At 47.0% G+C, this 20896-nt stretch overlaps 1 protein-coding gene across 4 annotated transcripts in view; it reads right to left on the bottom strand.

The window, feature by feature from the left end:
* Positions 1–20896, bottom strand: part of USP48 (ubiquitin specific peptidase 48) — a 68867-nt gene that overhangs the window by 41123 nt on the left and 6848 nt on the right. For 2 of the 4 annotated variants that reach the window (XM_055138743.1, XM_055138744.1), the window contains exons 2-8: positions 13000–13120; positions 11281–11437; positions 8443–8570; positions 7688–7812; positions 5898–6006; positions 5344–5477; positions 4677–4759 (exon numbers count right to left, since the gene is read on the bottom strand). In XM_055138743.1, the coding sequence (XP_054994718.1) occupies positions 4677–4759; positions 5344–5477; positions 5898–6006; positions 7688–7812; positions 8443–8570; positions 11281–11437; positions 13000–13120 (857 nt within the window). Of the gene's footprint in view, positions 1–4676; positions 4760–5343; positions 5478–5897; positions 6007–7687; positions 7813–8442; positions 8571–11280; positions 11477–12999; positions 13124–20896 lie in introns of those variants that run through there. The other 2 variants (XM_055138746.1, XM_055138745.1) reach the window with 2 other exon arrangements.

Here is a 20896-nt window from a genome sequence, read left to right as displayed (position 1 = left end):
CCAAAAGGCCCACTACAGAAATACATTTCTCCAGTCCTGGAAAAGGTTTTACTTATAACAAATTATCAGCAAACAAATGACAGCAAACAAATTAAAATGTACAATTTAAAATGTCTTTTTGGGTCACACCTGGCGTTGCACAGGGGTTACTCCTGGCGGTGTTTGGGGACCTTATGGGATACTGGGAATTGATCCCGGGTCAGCCCTGTGCAAGGCAAACACCCTACCCGCTGCGCTATGGCTCCAGCCCCACAATTTAAAATTTGAAGAGGGGGGCCAAGAAATAATACAGTGGGTAGGGTGCTTGCCTTGCAGGTGGCCAATCTGGTTCAATCCTGGCATCCCACAGGGTTCCAGGAACCCACCAGGAGTGATCCCGGAGCATAGAGACAGGTATAATCCCAGAGCATTGCCAGGTGCTGCCCCACTCAAAGAAAAACAGAAGAGGGAAAGAAGAAAAAGATTATAAATTAGGGATGTATCTTAGGGGTGCAATGAAAGCAATGCACATGCGGGAAAGGCCACTTTTATGTGGGACTTAAAAATGGAAGAGGGCATCCCGGGAGGCCAACGGGCTCCTGAGCAGCGTTCAGATTGAAGGAGCCCCAGGACCAGTCCCAGGTGCTGTATGTTCTCAATGCACTGCCAGGAGCCACTCGGAAGTAACTCCAAAGGACTGCAGCGTGCGGCCCCAAAACAACGGAAGAAAAGGAAAACCGAAAAAAAATCAAATATAACAAAACAGATGGACATTATTGGTGATGAAGCCTAAAGGGTTTCCCCCCACACACTTGTTTTACGGTCACACCAAGTAGTGCTCAAGCCTCTCCTGGTTTTCTGCTCAGGTTGGGCTCAAGATCGTGATGTGGTGTTGGGGTCAAACCCAGGTCAGCCACAGGCTCAGCATGTGAAAGGATAACACAATAGTTATTTACTGTTAATTTTCTAGTGTCTGGATCAGCCTGAACTTTTGCTAGTGTCAGAAACTCTAAACTCAAACTATCTGGAGTCTTTTTTTTTTTTTTTAACTATATTGGCTGCTAACGAGGAAAAATTTGGGGCTATCTTTAGTTTTAGGTCCATTTGTATTCAAGGGGTAGTTTCATTAAAATTTGATTCCTCTGGGGGCTGGAGCAATAGTACAGCGGGTAGGGCGTTTGCCTTGCACGCGGCCGACCCGGGTTCGATTCCCAGCATCCCATATGGTCCCCTGAGCACCACCAGGGGTAATTCCTGAGTGCAGAGCCAGGAGCAACCCCTATGCATCGCCGGGTTTGACCCAAAAAGAAAAAAAAATTTTTTTGATTCCTCTGACAAAAAAAAAATACAGTATCATTTCCACATCATCATATATTCCCCAAAAAATTATTTATAAAGAATGGGCTTTGGGAGAAGGTTCTCAAAGCTGTGGCACTTGCTTTACAATCTCTGGCACCATATAGTTTCACTGTTCCCACCCACAACCAGCAAACCCGACACGGAGCAGAGAGCAGTCCCTGGGCACCACAAGAATGTAGCCCCAAAGTCAAAGTTAATGAATTTCAATGAAGTAGTGGCTATGTAACGTAGCAAAATACACTGAAGTACTCCCAAAGAAGGAGACTGAAGCTGGCAAAATCAAATGACATTTGTAACAACTTTCTTTGTAGTTTAAATTTTTCCCCGAACTTTGACCATTTCCTAACTATGATAGCCTCAAAAGCGCAAGGAGTCTAACCAATCACTTATTCAACATTCAATACACTTTTCATCAACTCTTATCCTCACACTGGTTTGAACCCCCAGCACCAATATGGGTCGCTGAGCACAGAGCCAGAAACAACTCCCAAAGACTCGTGGGTGCTCCTCTTTTCCCCCAAAAAACATCATCACAGCGTCATTCAATGATCCCAACATTCAATGCATATTCTAAGCTTAAGGTCCCAAAGACAATGATGAACTTCGAGGAGAATGAAGTTTACATTCCTGAAATTCAATGGGACGCGCCAATAACGCAGAATAATGTCTGGACCAAAACCCACCTAATCCACAGCAGCTGGAAACAATTTAAAACATTGGATAAAATGAAAGTATTCTTATTTTAAATGAAAAGTATTTAAATAACAGAATTCTTTTACGTCAAATACCATGTGAAAGCAGGAAGCTAGTGAGGTAAGGAAAATGAAAGCAATTTCCTTCTTAGAGTTTCGAAAAACCTTCTTAAATTTTTCTTTTTCATACTTATGAGGGGGCAGGAGTGATAGCGCAGCAGGTAGGGCGTTCCCCTTGCATGTGAACGACCCGCTTTTGATTGCTCCACCCCTCTCGGAGAGCCCGACAAGCTACCGAGAGTATGCCACCCACACAGCAAGCTACACGTGGCATATTCAATATGCCAAAAACAGTAACAAGTCTCACAATGGAGACGTTACTGGTGCCCGCTTGAGCAAATCAATGAGCAATGGAAGACGGTGATACAGTAAATATTTATGAGGATTGAGAGACTAGAAGAAAAGCTATATCCCAGAAAAATGAGAGTATAGCAAGGAACTCCCAGTCCAAAGTTGGGAAGGAGAAAGACGCCTGTCTGGCACAGGGAATAGCAGGAAGAAACAAACTATCTTCTGTATATAATACATATAATACATTTCTACAAGCTACACTTTTAGGGGCCACACTGCATTGCTGCTCTGGCTAATTTCCTGCATAGAGCTCGGGAATGAAGCAGTACTCAAAACAGGGGCTCCCCAATGAAAAAGCATGTGCTCCAGCCCCTGAAGCCATCTCTTTCTGAGGGGGCTGGTTTTGTTTTTGAGCCATACTCAGTGATGCTCAGAAAATAACCCTCATTCTACACTCAGGAAACTCCTAGGCGTGCTCGGGGACCACATGGGATGCTGGGGATTGAACCCGGGTCAGCCGAATACAAGAGAAGCGCTCTACCTTTGTACTAACTCTCTGGACCCACCACTTTAAGTTCTTAACAAGCTAGTCCTCGGAGTACTTCTACCTAGAATTCAAACTTCCAGAGTAGCCTCAAGGGAGGACCAGAGATGTAGCTCAGTACTAGAGCTCTTGTCATCATCTGTGATGCCCTCGATTTCACCTGGGATAGAAAAGAATAAAGTCCACTAAAAGGACTTTAACATTCACCAAAAGAGGGACCAAAGCCACAGTACAGTAGATAAGGAGCTTGCCTGGTAGCAGACAGAAATAAACCCTAGGGGCTGTAGCCATAGCACAGCGGGTAGGGCGTTTGCCTTGCACGCGGCCGACCCAGGTTCGGTTCCCAGCATCCCATATGGTCCCCTGAGCACCGCCAGGAGTGATTCCTGAGTGTAGAGCCAGGAGTAACCCCTGTGCATAGCCAGGTGTGACCCCCCCCAAAAAAAAGAAAAAAAACACCTAAACTTGGGGGTGTGGTCCCCAAACAAAAACAAAAAAGTAAAACCCAGGGGTCACAGATAGTAGAGTGAGTAAGGCACCTGCCTTGCTCATGGCTAACCTGGCGGCCTAGGGAGACCACCTGGGGCCTGGGGACTACAGCAACACTCCAGCACCACCAAGAGTGCAGAGTCAGGAGTGAGTCTTGAGCACTGCTGGGTGGGGTCCAAAACAAAACAAAGAACCTTGGCCAACACATGCAAGGCAAGTGCCTTACCCAGTATATAGCTCCAACACCAGCGATTTTCTTTTAATTGTAAGTTACATCCACCCGGTGGTCACTTCACAATCCACAAGTCCCGGTTCACCTAAACTTATCCATTAACTACTCTTTCTACACACCACGTGGTAGAGGCCAACCAGGGAATCAAGAAAATGCCATACTTCTCCCGGAGCAACAGAAAAGAATACAAAGGAGTGATGAGACTAGGATTCTGAAGAGTGTAGTCGAACAATGGAATTTAAGCAATAGGCCAGGTTTATGATGATACCTGATTAGAAAAGGGCTCATGTGATTAAAAGATTAAACTAATCTCTCTGGTGGTGACATCATCCCAGCCTAAGAAAATCCCAACAAGTACTTTCCCATATGCAATAATCACGCAGTCAAAGGTAACTGGAGCCAGAGAGATATGACAGCAGGGAGCCCTGCAAGTTGCCAACCGGAGTTCGATACCTGGCACCTCATATGGTCCCCTGAGCCTGCCAGGAGTGATCTCTGAGCACAGAGCCAGGAGTAAGCCCTGAGCACTGTTGGGCGTGCCCCCCACCAAAAGAGACAGCTGGATATAGAAGAAAACAGAAATAGTAAAAGAACCAAGGCAGGTAGCAGAACTAAACTTCAACAATACTGTTCATCATGGGTTAGTCAAACGTTCTGTGCTCAAGAGCCTGCTAATACGTGCAAGTAACAGGGAACTGAATGCAGATTTGAGTTAGTTGATTAGTAATTACATCAAGCATAAATGGACTGAGTGTTCCAATTCAGATCAAGACTGTATTAGAGGGTGAGAGCAATAGTACAGCGGGTATGAAACCTGCCTTATAGGTAGTTCAACCCCCAGTACCCCTGTGACCCCCTATGCCCCACCAGGAGTGACCTTTGAGCACAGAAACAGGAGTAAACCCTCAGCAGCACCAGGTATGGCCCAAAAACCAAGTCTTCATTTCCAGGGAGAGATCAGAAAAGTAATTTTGGAGCATGTTACTGTCTCAAATATTATAAATAATTATCACCACTCAATAAAAATGACCTTTGTGTTCCACATAAGGCTCCATATCCAAAATTTCTGAGAAGCCAATGTACGTATTCAATTTTTTCTTATGTCCAGTTTGCCTAAACAAGAGAAAAGTTGATTATATTTCAAAACAATTATAAAATATCAGGTCTACTGTTTCAATAAGCTTAAGAGTAACTTGGTCATTTCACTCCATAATATTGCTCCCAGACTTGCCTGGTGAGAAGTAGCACTTGCTGATCCAGAACTGTGCGAATATAACACTCCCACCCCATAGATGCTCCAACTTTCTGGTACACACACACACGCACACGCACCAAATAGCACCTTGATTTTATTAAGAAATATCAACTAGGAAGCACTGCAGTAAGGAGAAATTTGCCCTCATTCATTCTCTAAGTTTAGTTTTCTAATTTCTGTAGTCCTATCTTTGAAATAACACATGTCAAGTTAAATCCCGCTCCTACTTAAATGCTCATTTTCCTTTTAAGTTTAAAGTCGTTTCTTAATAAATAGTTCATTATTTCCTACTTTTAAGGTTCTCCTTAAGAAACCGGTGATAAAACAATAAAATAATGGCACTTCAAAATGATAGCTTCCGACTCTTAATTTTCACCCACAAGTGCATCAAGTAAAATTTCCACAGCCTGAGCAGCTGACACTCGTGTGCCCGTTTAATTACCGATCAAAGACAAAGCGCATTAGCTGTAGGTTCAGAGTACAGGGCAGGCTAAGAAGCCGGATCTTCCTTGTTGCATTCTGTTTGCTTTGACAGTTTTCACAAAAGTATCGATTGTCTCCTTCCAATTTCTCTTCCTGATGAGTAAGACAAAGGAATTTAAAATCAGAATAGGGCCAGAGTAATAATACTGCAGGTAGGGTGCTTGCCCTGCACTGGGCTAACCTGGGTTCCATCCCCAGCACACCACAAGGTCCTCAAGTTGGCCCTGGGTGATCCCTGAGCAGAGCCAGGAGTAAGCCCTGGGCACTGCTGGGTATGACCCAAAAGCCACACCCCACCAAAAAAAATGCCTTTTAGATTGAGAGTGAACTCAGTGGGCTGGAGGGCACACTGCATGCAGAAGGCTAGGGTTTGACTCCCAGCACAGTTTCAATAAAACCTTCCTTGCTTCACACAAAGACCCGAAAAAAAAACAACACAACATACTCATTAAATTGTTACCAGACTAATATGTAAACATTAATTAGCAGAAAAATAAGCCAAAGTTCAAATACCTTCAAAAATTCTGAGATACAATCTGTTAACTGTTTGTGGCCTTGAATATTTAACTCCAGTTCATAAAATTTGGATGAAAGTTTAGACTCTCTGCCACACTGGTTGCAACTGTAATAAAACAGGGTGATAATTAAGATGAAAGGGAGGAAAATTGCAATTAAAAACATCTACTATATTTCATAATGGAAATACAAAAAACATGACTAAGCCACTGACTGAAATTAATGACACTGAGGAACAGGGGAGGGATGCAAGCAACAGTACAGCAGGTAGGATGCTTGCCTTGTACGTGGCCAACCTGGGTTTAATCCCCAGCACCAATTATGGTCCCCCAAACCCCACCAGGAATGATCCTTGAGTGCTAAGAGAGGAGTAACCCTTGAGCAATGTTGGAATGGCAAAAAAACTAAAAGAACAAAAACAAAACAAAAAACACACCCCAAAATGGGGAAAGAGCTCAGAGGGCTAGAGTGAATGGCTGGTTGCAGGCCTTCACTCAATACCTGGTCTCACTCTGGCTGTAGCCTTCAGGCCCCTGGCAACACTGGTCCCAGCAGCACTCACTGCAAACCAGAACTTCAGGCCCACACCTCTGGGTGGGCCTCAGCGAGGAGGCCCACACCTCTGGGTGGGCCTCAGCGAGGAGGCCGCCTACTCATTACACAAAAACTCTGAAAGATGACTGGTGAAGGGGCTGCAGGGATCACCCAGCAGATAAGGGTCTTTCCAGGATTGTACCCAACCTTGGTTCCATCTCCAGCACCCCCTATAGTCCCTCGGCCCCACCAGGAGTGACCCCTAAGCACAGAGCCAGGAGTAATCCCTGAGGGACTGCTGGGTGTGGCCCCAAATCCAAAACAAAAAGCCAGAAGTAGGTATTTTAAGCGTTACAATAAAGGGCATGTGACCCAAAACCTAAAATGAAAAAATACATATTGATAAGACCATGTATTTGATGGTTAGGAAAGTTTAAGAGGTATTTTACATTCATTCTTAGTACTTTACAATCATTCTCAAGTGAGCTCTAAACTTACACAACTGTAAAACAAGTGGCAGAGCTCACTTGGCCGGTTTCTTAGCACCCATGTGTCAGCTGGTTACATGCTCCCAGGAAAAGCATTGCTATAAATACTTCATGTCCCGGACTGGAGCAATAGCACAGCTGATAGGGCGTTTGCCTTGCACGAAGCCAATCTGGGTTCGATTACTCCGTCCCTCTCAGAGAGCCTGGCAAGCTACCAAAAGTATCCCATCCACAAGGCAGAGCCTGGCAAGTACCTGTGGTGTATTCGATATGCCAAAAAACAGTAACAAGTCTCACAATGGAGACGTTAATGGTGCCCACTTGAGCAAATCGATGAACAACAGGACAACAGTGCTACATACAGTGCTGCTTCATGTCCCATGATAATCCATTGAAGGTATAACTCAGAACCAGAGTAAGCAGCTGTCTAAGAATAAAATGTACCATAGAAGGGGGCAGGAGCAATAGCACATCGGGTAGGGCATTTGCCTTGCACTCGGCCAACCCAGGTTCAATTCCCAGGATCCCATATGGTCCCCTGAGCACCACCAGGGGTAATTCCTGAGTGCAAAGCCAGGAGTAACCCCTGTGCATTGCCAGGTGTGACCCAAAAAAAAAAAAAAACAACACCCAGACAGAACCCTTCATTCTGGCTTTTGGAAATATAGTGAAAATATTATTCCTAGTCTCTGTGTATGTTATCAACAAAGTCTGACCTGATTTTAAAAGAAAAGTACCATAAAATGCCAAAGCACACACACTTACACAGTGACATAAGCATACTCCCCACAGAACTGTTGCTGGACAATATTCCGGACATCTGGATTCTTTTGCTTAGACAAAGTATCTTCCAATAGTGACATAAAGAGCTTTGAAAATTCTTGGGCATCCTACAACACAAATCTGGGTTAATATCTTCTGTCTCAACATCTAACATGAATATTAATAAGTATTTCCGAATTTATAGTTTATACTTCGTACTTTCAAACAAGGATTACCACTAGTTCGAAGTCTGTGCCCACATATTCAGAAACTGAATCAAGTATGATATGATATACTAGACATTTAAGTGCTCTACAATATAAGCATCCGTAAGAAAAGATTTCACATTTTTTAATATTTTAAAAGTAGGTAGGGGCTGGAGCGATAGCACAGTGGGTAGGGCTTTTGCCTTGCACATGGCTGACCCAAATTTGATTCCCAGCATCCCACTATGGTCCCCTGAGCACCCCTAAGAGTAATTGCTGAGTACAAAGCCAGGAGTAAACCCTGTGCAACGGCAGGTGTGACCCAAAAAGCAAAATAAATAAATGAAAGTAAGTAAAGAGGGGGCTGGAGCTATAGCACAGCGGGCATGGCATTTGCCTTCCATGCGGTAGGCCCAGGTTTGATTCCCAGCATCCCATATGGTCCCTGAGCACCACCAGGAGTAACTCCTGAGTGCAGAGCCAGGAGTAACTCCTGAGTATCGTTAAGGTGTGACCCAAAGGAAGGGGGGGAAGTAGGTGAAAGGATCTTACCTGCTGTTGACCTGTGTCTAAGCCTAAGGCCTTAACAAAGCCTGATGGATCAATGTATCGCCGATTACTGTTTTGTAACAAGGCAAACAAATATTGGAGATGTTCACAAATGGTCTGAGGCTCATAATCTGTTTAAAAAAACATATACACATATTTGCTTTTAAAAGCCTGCTAATTTTTCACTTTTGGGGTTTTATAATGGGTGCTTAGGACTCGATCCTGGCTGAGCTTGGGGCTTGCTCCTGGCAGGGCTAGTGAACCATGTGATGCTGGGGGTCGAACCCTGGCCAGTCCCCTTCCAAGGCAAGTGTCCTAACCCTCTGTAGTAACTCTCCAGCCCAAATCCCACTAATTTTTTAATGTACTTCGCCTTCACATTTAGAACATAATAAAATTCATACTATGTTAAGTGCTTTAATGTAATTCTACATGGTTAAAATACAACCGGGATGAAATAATACAGGGGTTAAGGCACACTAGCTTCGCATTATACCTGGTTTCATCTCTGACACCTCCAAGCATCACATGCGTGCACGCACACACGCACACACACACACTTACACTTATCAAGAGGCTAAAGAGAAATGCTCTCTCTCTATATATATATAACAATAATTGCTTTTAAAATGTTAAATTATATCATATACTATCTATCACAGTCTTAAAAACTAAAATACTGGGCCAGAGATAGAGTTCAGGAGCTAAGGCACTGCCTTGCATGTGGCTTACCCTGGTTCAGGTTCTACATATGGTACCACTTATGGTTACCTGAACACAGACTGAGTCAGTCTTTTTTTTCTGATTTTTTTTTCTTTTTGGGTCACACCTGGCAATGCACAGGGGTTATTCCTGGCTCTGCACTCAGGAATTACTCCTGGGGGTGCTCAAGGGACCATATGGGATGCTGGGAATCAAACCCGGGTCGGCCGCGGGCAAGGCAAATGCCCTACCCGCTGTGCTACCAATCCAGCCGAGGTCAGTCTTGAGCAAAGGCAAGAATGGTCTCTGAGCACCACTGTGTGGCAAAATAAAGCAAAAACTCAGGGGGCAGGGGGATAAGAGGCCACGGGAGGGGGTGGGTGGGTGTGAGTGTGTGGGTGTGTGTGGGGGGGGGGGTCCTAAGCCAATTCTCCAGATTTCAAGCTTTAATGATTTGCGGAAAGATAAATTATGCTACGTGGGTTAAGACCAAAATTTCTGCCAGCTGAGCTGCACAGGTAAATTTTAAAATCATTTCTCAGCCAGCTAAAGGCAAGGCCATAGCTAACCAGTAGAGGGCACCAGAGTGCAGGTTGTTCGGGAAGTGAAAGTTTTATTTAGAGGAGAGGGAGGGAGGGAAGGAGGAATGAGGGAGGGACACAGGGAGGGAGAGGAGCGAGCTTCTGAAGAGGAACCCCTCTTTCCTACCCAATGCTGGAAGCCCCCTCAGCTGACTCAGGGGACCCCCAGAGACCTCCCCTCAGCAGGCAGTTTCCAGCAGGCACTCACTGTGGGTGGTGGCAGGGAACGGAGCTCCGTCCCCTCCAGCTGTTGACCCTGGGGCCACAGCTGAGCTCCCTGGGCCTGGGCAGGGGTGCTCCCTGATCTCCTGTACCCTCCCAGTCTCTCTAACTCAGGGGCTGGTGCAGTAGCACAGTAGGTGGGGCACTTCTCTTGCATGTGGCCGCCATCCCACAGGGCTCCCCTGGCCGTCCCTGAGCACCACCACTGTGGCCCAAACAAACAAAAAAGAGCCTCTTTTATTCATACTAGCCCACTCACACTCATTTCTTCAATTTCCTGGTAATTCTTTGTTCAAAATATCGGGTGGTTTCTGCCTCCAAATTCGACATTCTATGGCTTGTCCACTTAATACTCAATGGTTTATCTATTTTAATACTGTGAGTCTCAGAAAGCCAGTATTTCATTTGTAACATAGATTTAAAATCTCATGGCAGGAGAGGAAGTTGTGGGGGTCATCCGAAGGTAACTGGAGAGTTCGAGGCACTGAGTGCAGGCTTTAGGTGTGCAAGGCCCAGGGCTGACAGGGTCACCACATAGGTCCAGCATGGGTAAGTGTGGCCAAACAGACAAAACAAGGGCCAGAGCAAAGAACAGGGGTTACAGAGCTGGCTGTGAATGCTGCCAAGCCAGGTTTCCTCTAACAATGCACAAGGTCTTCCAAGTGAGCACCTCCAAGAGTGATCCCTAAGCACTGCAGGGTGTGGCCCCAAAACAAAATAAAGCAAAGTGTCTAACTAGAACTGTAACTTACTAAGCCATAAACTGGGTTTTCTAAGGGCAAAATGAACATACTTGAACTGGGAACTGAAGTCCCTTGGGGATGGAGATCGTGGAGACGTACAGAGTGCTCAGCACCATGGCTGTCCTCTAACCCCCACCTCCCAGGGAAAGCTGGGCTGAGATTCTGAAATAATATTCCTCAACTGAGTACTGGACACTGTGATGCATGACAATGTACGTGAGAGGGGTCAAAGAAAAACTCTGGAATCCCGAGCAGGTTAATAAAAGCACTCCCAGGGCTGAAGCGTTAGCATGGAGGGTAGGGCATTTGCTTGCATACAACCTACCCGGGTTCGATTCCCAGTATCCCATATGGTCCCCCAAGCACTGCCAGGAGTAATTCCTGAGTGCATGAGCCAGGAGTAACCCCTGTGCATCGCCGGATGTGACCCAAAAAGAAAAATAAATAAATAAATAAATGAATAAATAAAAGCCCCCCCTCTCCCCGCCCAGGACAGGCACATCAAGTGCAGTCCAAGTTAGTTCTAGCCCACTGGCTACAAAGTGACCTAAGTGGCTCCGAGGTGAGCAGCCAGCACCTACAGCTCCACTCACCCTTCTCTTCCCGGATACCGTCGCCCATCATGTAGTCACCACAGGTGCTGGGACACAGGTACAGAGCCTGCCGCAGCTCCAGATTGAGAAACCACACTTGAAGGAATGTGTTGACATAACAAGTAGCTCCAAGATTGGTCAAGCCGACAAAGGAGTTCTATAGAAGTGCAAAATTTACAGCTGTAAGTCAATTCACCTTTAAACAAAAAATGAAAGTATGAAAGGGTTTTTTTTTTTTAAATAATCGCTCAAATTATCTTCTAAATGGTCTCAACCAACACTGCGTAACCAGAACATGTGTCCTTGGTTTGAACAAAAGCCCCAAGTGGGGCTGAATATGGAGCAGTAAAGACGGTCTACAGCAATTTTCTATCCCCTGATCCTCGCCAGTCTTCTCCAGACACCTCAATCTGGCTGCAGAATGGTGGCTTAGATGGAGCATCATCACCGTGGCAGGTGCTGGCTGTGCAACGGCAGGCCCAGCTTCAATGTCAGCACCATCTATGGTCTCCCAAACCCCGCCAGGAGTGATCCCTGAGCACAGAGCCAGGAGAAAGCCCTGAAGCCTACCAAGCGTGCCAAAAATCAAACAAAAAGAGCGGCGAGTCCTAGTAAGACCAGTATTAGATCTGTGTACACAGGTTTAGTGACCGTTTCTAAATTGCTGAGTTACTAACAAAAAAATTCCCTTAATCTGAAGATCTGGGGCCAGAGCAACAGTACAGTGAGTGAGGCATTTGTCTTGCAAGTAGCCAATCCAGATTCGCACCCCTGGCATCTCACAAGGTCCCCAGAGCCCTACCAGGAGTAAGTTCTGAGCACAGAGCCAAGAAGTAACCCTTGAGCATTGCGGGCTGTGACCAAAAGCCAAAAATCAAATAAAAATACAAGCCCAAGAAAGCAAAGCAAACTGTATTTCCCAAGTCCCGGGCAGGAGATGGGCAGGATAATGCAATGGTGGTGGAACGTGACATTCTGGGGGAGGGGAGGGTGCTGGGAAATGTGCATGCATGAAACCCTATCATGAATATTGAAACTCACAGCACATTAGAAAAAAAGAAGAAAAAAAGAAAGCTAAGTAGTATCGTGGGAGCTTGTTCCCAGGATTTAAAGTGACTTTTCAGAAAAATTCAAAACGAAAGACAAAAAGTTAAGGCAAAAACAGCATGAGTAATTAAGGGCTTACTATATTAAACATAACTTTAGAATATACCATTAAGAACTGTTTCAGTTTAAGCAGCAACGTTTTAAATTTCACTCCTTAAAGTTGCCAGGCTGGTGGGGCTGGAGCGATAGCACAGCCCGTAGGGCATTTGCCCTGCACTCGGCCGACCCAGGTTTGATTCCCAGCTTCCCACATGGTCCCCTGAGCAGCGCCAGGAGATAATTCCTGAGTCAGAAATAACCCCTGTGCATTGCCAGGTGTGACCCAAAAAGCAAAAAAAAAGAAAGCTGCCAGGTCGGGGGCAGGGAGAGTGGGGAGCCTCTTGACAGATTCTTGTTCTAACCCAAGCACCACACATGGTCCCTGAACACCAACACGAGTGAGCAGAACCAGGAATCAATCCTGAGCACAGCTGGGTGTGGCCCAAAATCCCATCCCAGCCCCCCAAAAGGTGCAAAGGTTACCCGAAATCAGTATTAATCAGCTTCTGACCATAAGCACAAAACACAAACACTGAAATATCACATAGCCATTAGTTAACAAATACTGCTTACCTTTTTTCTTCTCTCACAGTTGGGATCATCGATGTTATGGAAACTATTTTCATCTATTTCTCCCAACCAAATATGCTCACCAATCCCAACCAAGCAATTTGGATTTCCTTTGCAGTTTCGCCTGTAAGAAAAAGACAGCTTAATTTTTTTGTTTGTTTTGCTTTTTGTTTGGGGAGGCTCAGGGCTTAGTCCTGGTTCAACACTCAGGCTTGGTGGTGCGCAGGGGACCACAGATAATGCCCGGGATTGGACCTGAGAGGGCTGCATCCAAAGCAAATGCCCCACCTGCTGTACTAACACCCAGCCCCAAGGCTCATTTTTAAGCTACTATAGTCCCAAGCTAATATGCAAACTGAAATTCTACTAATCATTTTTTGTCTATCTCACCTATTTTTCACCATACTTCCTGTAAACTTGTGGGGACAGGCAATCATACACTACTGATTGGAATTCTAATTGGTAGAGATTTCCACAGGGAAAATTTTTTGCAATCTCCAATAAAATTAAATATATCTTTAAACCTAGTAATTTCATTTCTATAAATCCTCTCCACAGGTACATCTCAAATGTTGTTGAGGTGGGCTATTTTTTACTGCACTGTATATAATTACAAATCATTTGTGATGGGCGAAGAGCGCTCCACAGCTGAGTGCATGCTTTAGGCGTGACACCAGGGTTCGATTCTCAGTAACACACAGTCCCGCAGCACAGCTAAGAGTGTCCCCCCCAAGCACAAAGCCAAGACTAACCCCTGAGCACTGCCAGGCATGTTTCAAAAACCTAAATAAATGTGAAAGCACCATACAACACCCATCACTGTAACAACAACAAAAGGACGGGCAGGGGGGGCATTAAAAATATTTAAAACTAATTTGAAATAATCCAAACTCTAAAAGACATATGGTGTCATCCACAGGTTGCAACGTTATGCAAATATAAAACAAAAATGGACAAAAGATAATCTCCAGCATGCTTTATTTTTGGAAAGACAGGGAAGGAAGGAAATAAAATACATGTGTCTGGGACCAGAGAGTCCAGCTTGCCCAGCATGTGGTAGATCCTGGTCCCACTGACCCCCAGCACAGAGGAAGGAGTAAGCCCTAAGCACTATTGGGTGTGGTCCAATATCTTTCTGGCTTTCACCAATAGGAAACAAGTTTGGTCAGCTTTAGAACAGTTTTGATGAGGTCAAGGATCATCAGCAGGTCACTAGTAGCTATGCATGTGTTGCCCTGGGTTTGATCCCTGACATGCGGAAATAGTCTTGTCAGCTTTGTGTCTGCTTCGTGGGGCTGGAGAGATGCCAGTACAGCAGAGGGTGCTTGCCTTGCACATGGCTCACCTGGGATCAATCCCTGGCATATATGGTCCCACCCCCAGCACGGCCAGGAGTGGTCCCTGACTGAGTACCCCTGGGTATGGCCCAAACCCCTCCCCACAACAAAAGGAAAGAAACGTGCATTCAACTGGCTCCAAAGTTGTATTCAGAGAGGAAACAGGCGTTCTGGAGAATGAGGGGATGAGTCCCTGCCCGGAGCTCAATTCCAAGCATCTCATGACCCCCAGTGGTCATGGAGTGAAAAGGAGTGCACGCACTGTACACACATTTCCCGCCCTCCCCCCACCACACACTCACAAAATATACACAAACACAGCACCTTAGGATGTGACCCTTACCAAAAAATAAGTAACAGGCAGTTATAGCCTAAAAATGACAATGTGGCCAGGGAGATGTGTGTGCCCATGAAGGATCCTCCCTAAGCATCTTGCTGGGAGTTTAGCACCAGGTGTCTGTCAAAACAAGAAAACCGTGCAACAGATTTAACATTTGGGGGACATAACTATCTGTGAGCAGTGCAGGGTGCCCTGAGACCATTCCTGGGTGTGCTGGGATCAACTCCAGACTCACACTATAAGCATTCACTCCAGCCGGTCAAAGAATCTCCCCAGCAGCCACCAATAAGCTTGACTTCGTGTGTGTGTATGTGTCTGTGTGTGTGTGTGTGTGTGTTCGTTCAGGATGGTGTACAATTTTGTTGCTATTTTCTACTTTCATCGTCTCAAATCTTTATTGAGCAAGCACTGCTCCTTTACACTAAAGCAAATGACACTTACTATGAACAGAAAGAAATAGAGCAAGACAAATTTGATTTTTAGGAGGCTTCTCAAAGATGTTATGGGAGCAATGTGCATTACTTGGCTCTAGAATGCCAGTATTAATTAAAGGGATCCACCAGCTGTGACCCCTGAGCAGAGCCAGGAGTGAGGCCCAGGTGTGTCCTGGAGTGGCCCCAAAACAGAAAAAGAAAAAGCACAACTCCTCCCAAGCAAACTCTAAGGCTTCTTAATTCCTGTTGTAGCAAACTAACAAACTACACTTCAGGTGGGAACCAAGACGTGGAAGACGGGGCAATAAATTGAGGGAGGAGGTTGGAAGAGCCCTGGTGCTTTTTTTCCTTGAAAAAGTGATGCAAAACTTAAAAAATTAAGCTGGGCCAGAGTGACAGTACAGGGTAGGGCATTTTGCCTTGCACGTGGCGGACCCAGGGTCCATCCCCAGCATCCCATATGGTCCCCTGAGCATTACCAGGGAAGAGCCAGGAGTAACCCCTGAACATTGCTGGGTGACCCAAAAAGCAAAAAAATAAATAATTGAGCTAAGGTGCTTGCTCAGAGGCTGGGGAGCAAGCCTGACATGCACAGGGCCCCAGTTTCATCCTCAACACCACATGGTCTTCCTAGCATCACTGAGTGGAGCACTGGTGGTCCCCAGCACCACTGCAGAAAGCCCCTACCAAAAAAATGAAGCATTTAAAAAGAAAAAAGTAATTGTAAGGCATTATTTACAAGCCAACCCAAACAGCACCACAGAGCAAGCTGGGCCTCCCCTGCACAAGCAACCCTCACACTCAACCTCTGGTACCATATCCATTTCCACCCACTAGGAGAGCGGGCACAGGTGAAAAATACCCTATCATCATGGTTATGCCTATTTCCTTGCAGTACATATTTCTGCTTCTTCTAACTACCCTGACTCCCTTCCCACAGGTCTCAGAAAATTTTCTGTGTAATAAAATTTGACCGGAAGGTAAAATTTCAAGAAGGCCTTTTCTTTCAGTCATGGATAAAGACAAACGGGGAACTTCTGACTAAAAAACAGCCCAAGAGATGAGTTCCCACCTAATTGCTTCTAACCTCTTAGCTGAGAGGTCAGTAGGAGACACAAGCTTACTTACAGGGCCTTTCAGCTCTAACAAAGTATCTTGGGATGAATTTTCATCTCATGACTTGTACTTTTCTCTCCCCACACAAGCTGAAGGATGCCTCACTGCCGCCACCTAAGGATCCCCTAGCAGAGCTGGGCCCCCAACACTGAGCCCAGCAGTAACCCCCGGGCTTGCCCAACACCAAGATTCTCAATACTTTTTTTTTTTCCTTTTTGGTCACACCAGCGATGCTCCGGGGACCATATGGGATGCCAGGAGTCAAACCCAGGTCGGCCATGCGCAAAGCAAACACCCTACCCGCTATGCTATCTATCACTCAATCCCCAATTCTCAATACACTCGTGCTGTGTGGAGGGTTGGGCCTCCCCAGCAATGCTCTGGGATGGCTCCTGGCTCGGTCATCAGGGATTTTTCCCTGCACTTACCACGTGATGGCAGTTTCTGGGGCCTCCGGTTTGCAAAGCATGTCCTCAACCCGTTGAGCTATCTCCCCAAGCACTCCAAATACATTCAAATACATTTTTATTTTGGGGGGCCACACCTGGTGGATCTCAGGACTATATGAGGTGTGGGGATCGAACCTGGCTTGGCTACATGCAAGACAAGCACCTAACCCACTATACTATCTCTCTAACCCCAAAATAAATACTTAACCAGGAATTTAAATATGTGTGTGTTGTGGAGAGAGCACAGTGCATGGGGTGGGTGCTTGCCTTGCATAAAGCCAATGCAGGTTCAATCCCCAGAACCTCATATGGTCTGAAGTGACCTCTGAGGACAGAGCTGGGAATAGCCCCTGAGTATTGCCAGCTGTGGTCCAAATCACTCCCACCACCCGCAAAAGAAGTTTTTTTTTTTTTTTAATTTTAGAACACTTTATTTTTTGCTCTTTTTTGGGGGGTCACACCTGGCGATGCACAGGGGTTACTCCTGGCTCTACACTCAGGAATTACTCCTGGCAGTGCTCAGGGGACCATATGGGATGCTGGGATTTGAACCCGGGTCGGGCGCGTGCAAGGCAAGCACCCTACCCGCTGTGCTATCGCTCCAGCCCCTTATCCGCAAAAGAAGTTTTGGGGTGCCAGTGTGATAGTACATCAGGTAGGGCATTTGCCTTGCACATGGTCAACCTGTTTATCAGTGCTTAGCATCCCATATGGCCCCTGAACACAGCCCAGAGTAATCCCTGAGCATTACTGAGTGTGGCCCCAAAACCAACAAAGTCCTGGGGCAGAGAAATAGCTCAAAACATTGGAGCACAAGTTTTTGCAAGCAGAAAGCCTGGATTTGATCCCTGGCACTACCATTCAGTTTTCAGAGCACCACCAGAAGCAATCCCCAGCAGTTAGGACTAGCACCTGTTATCACCCACTGGGGACCCCCCCAACCAAAAAAATTTTGTGATAGGGGCCATAGAGGTAGCTCAACAGCTGAGCACAGGCTTAGCCTGCAGGAGGCCTGGGTTCGATTCCTGATGCAACATGCTTGGTTCCTCAACCACCAACAGAAGTGATTCCAAAGCAGAACCCAAAGTAGCTCCTGAGCAATGCCAGCTGTAGACCCAAACCAAAACAAAACAGGACTGGAGAGACAATACACGTGAGAGGATGACCTTCCACTCAGCCAACCCCAGTTCAACCCCGGCACTACATATGGTTCACGGGGCACCACCTGGAGTAACCCTAAGCACAACCGGATGTGGCCCCAAACAAAACAGAACAAACCTCCCCCAAACAGGGCTGGACAACAATAAAAAGCTCACCCAGGGCCTGAGTGTTAACACAGTGAGCAGGGTGCCTGCCTTGCACACAGTCTACCTGGGTTGTTGTTGTTGTTGTTGTTTTGGTTTTTGGGTCACACCAAGCAATGCACAGGGGTTACTCCTGGCTCTGCACTCAGGAATTACCCCTGGCGGTGCTCAGGGGACCATATGGGATGCTGGGAATCGAACCCGGGTCGGCCATGTGCTAGGCAAACGCCCTACCCACTGTGCTATTGTTCCAACCCCTCTACCTGGATTTGATCCCCAACACTGTCAAGGAGTGATCCCTGAGCAGAGTGGGTGGGGGTGTTAAACCCAATGGTGATCCAGGGCTTATTCCTGGCTCCACACTCAGGGGTCATCCCTGGCAGGGCTCGGTGGATCATATAGATGTGGGGGGTTGAACCCAGGTTGGCCAGGTGCAAGGCAAGTACCCTAACTGCAGTACTATAGCTCCAGGCCAGATGTTTTAAATATTCAAAGTGTTCAGCAGGGCATTCCTGCAATAAATTAAGTATGGGGGGTGGTGGTGGGGGGGTGGGAGGGGGTGGAAGGCAGGCTCCTAAGCATTGCTCAGGGTGTCTCGGACTTCTCCCTGCAGCTCATAGTTTCTGCATGCCCAGCAGTTGCTCCAACCCTTGGAACTATCCCCTGAGTCCAATAAATTTACTGTCTGGGGGCTGTAGCGATAGCACAGCAAGTAGGGCGTTTGCCTTGCACGCGGCCGACCCGGGTTCTAATCCCAGCATCCCATATGGTCCCCTGAGCACCGCCAGGGGTAATTCCTGAGTGAAGAGTCAGGAGTAACCCCTGTGCATCGCCGGGTGTGACCCAAAAACCAAAAATAAATAAATAAATAAATGTATTGTCTTTGTGCCACACCAAGCGAGCTAACAGACTGTATAGTATGTCTGGGATCAATCCCAGGCCTCCTCCATGCAAAGCCAGGTGAGTTCTCACCCATCTCTGCAGCCCCTGAATTGCTCATTTAACATCGTTTTACTAGGTCACACAAGCCCAAACTCAAACTATCACGGAGGTTCATAATCTTCTTTTGGTACCTGCTACCTGTGAACTACCATAAAAAGTAAACTACTGGGGCTATCCAAGTCTCACAATGGAGATGTTACGGGTGCCCACTCGAGCAAATCGATGAGCAACGGGATGACAGTGACGGGCGCTGGAGACTGGGTGCACATGCGGGAAGCCCTGTTCTACCCCAAAGCACACGAGTATCCACCAAGCACCCGGAGGACAGAACTGTGAGTGCCCGCTGAGCACCAGTGAGTAGCCCCAGGGCCCGCTCCCAGAAAATAAACAAAATCAACATTTGATCAGTGTTCCTGAAATGTGTAATGAATCTGAAAATAAGACTGGAGGTCTTTCTGGGCCTTTGGCGACCACACCAGGCATGCTGACGGCAACTCGGGGGAACACCGCAGTGCTGGGAACTGAACAGGGCCTCTAGCAGGTAAAGCGTACACCCAGCCTCTTGAGCTCTCTCTCGGATTGAAGTGGGAGGTGTGGGAGCGGGGAGGTTTGAGGCCACACCCAGAGATGCTCAGGGCTTACTCCTGGCTCTGCACTCAGAAATCATTCCTGGTGGTGCTCAGAGGACCATATAGGATGCAAGAATTGAACCCAGGTTAATGGTGCAAGACAAAGGGCCCTACCTCTGTACTATCACTCTGGACCCGATATGATTTTTAGTATGAATTTTGTGGTGCCAAGGATCAAACACCAAACCTCACACATGGCAGGGCACACTCGACCTGAACTACATCGCTGGGCCTTTTCTATATATGTATTTTGTGTGGGGTGGCAGGGGTGGGGGCAGCACATCAAGCGGTGCTCAGGGACTGTATTTGCTCTGTGCTATAGTGACCCCTGGTGATGCTCAGGGGGACCATGTGTTATCAGGGACAGAACTGGGTTTATCCGCGGTGGCCCTCGTGATCTCTGGCACTGGGGAGCTGAGGAGCACCATACTTGGGCAGCAGCACTCAAACACATGACTGCATGTCCAAGAATACCTGCAGGCCCCCAAGCACTCCTTTGGAGCTCCCCAAAATAACACTAACAGAGTGGGGCAGACAGCTCGGAGAAATGGAGTCTCTATACCGTACCTCCTGTCAGGCCAGCACAAATGGGCCAAACATGCTGAGGTCATCCCCAGGTTCCCCGGCACTAGAAAGAGCAAAATAAACCCATGGGTCTGAGACATAGTACAGCAGGTAGGGCGCTGGCCTTGCACACAGCTGATCTAATCAATCCCTGGCATCCTACATGGTCCCCTGAGCACCACTAGAAAGAAGTAATTCTTGGAGCAGAGCCAAGGAGTTACCCGTGACCACGGCAGGGTGTGGCCCAACAGCTGGAAGAGAAAAACTCTGGGCTTGCTCTCCCAGTCTGTGTTCTCCCGGGAGCACGTGTCTGCCTGTCTCCATGTCTCTCTGCTTGCTTGCTTTTTGGGTCACACCTGGCAATGCACAGGGGTTACTCCTGGCTCTGTACTCAGGAATCACTCCTGGCGGTGCTGAGGGGACCATATGGGATGCTGGGAATCGAACCTGGGTCAGCCGCGTGCAAGGCAAATGCCCTACCCACTATGCTATCGCTCCAGCCCCTCTCTGCTTGCCTGCTTCCACTCGGAAACACCTGTGTTCTCGAGCACACACTCCTCCTCCACTCCTCACACTCTTCTTAGTCTCACTCAGTAAAAACGACCTCGTTTCACAGAAGAATAAACTCCTGCTGGACGATATAGCACAGCATGTAGGATGCCTGCCTTGCAGATGATGCCCAACCCATACTGGGTCCCTGCAGTTCCCCACAGCCATGCCAGGAGTGACCCCGAAAAAGGAGCCAGGAGGAAACCCCGAGCACCAGTGTGGCCTCAACTTGGGGG

The sequence above is a fragment of the Sorex araneus genome, chromosome 5 (assembly GCF_027595985.1).
Source record: "Sorex araneus isolate mSorAra2 chromosome 5, mSorAra2.pri, whole genome shotgun sequence".
NCBI lineage: Eukaryota > Metazoa > Chordata > Mammalia > Eulipotyphla > Soricidae > Sorex > Sorex araneus.
This window is presented reverse-complemented; position numbering and strand designations above follow the sequence as displayed.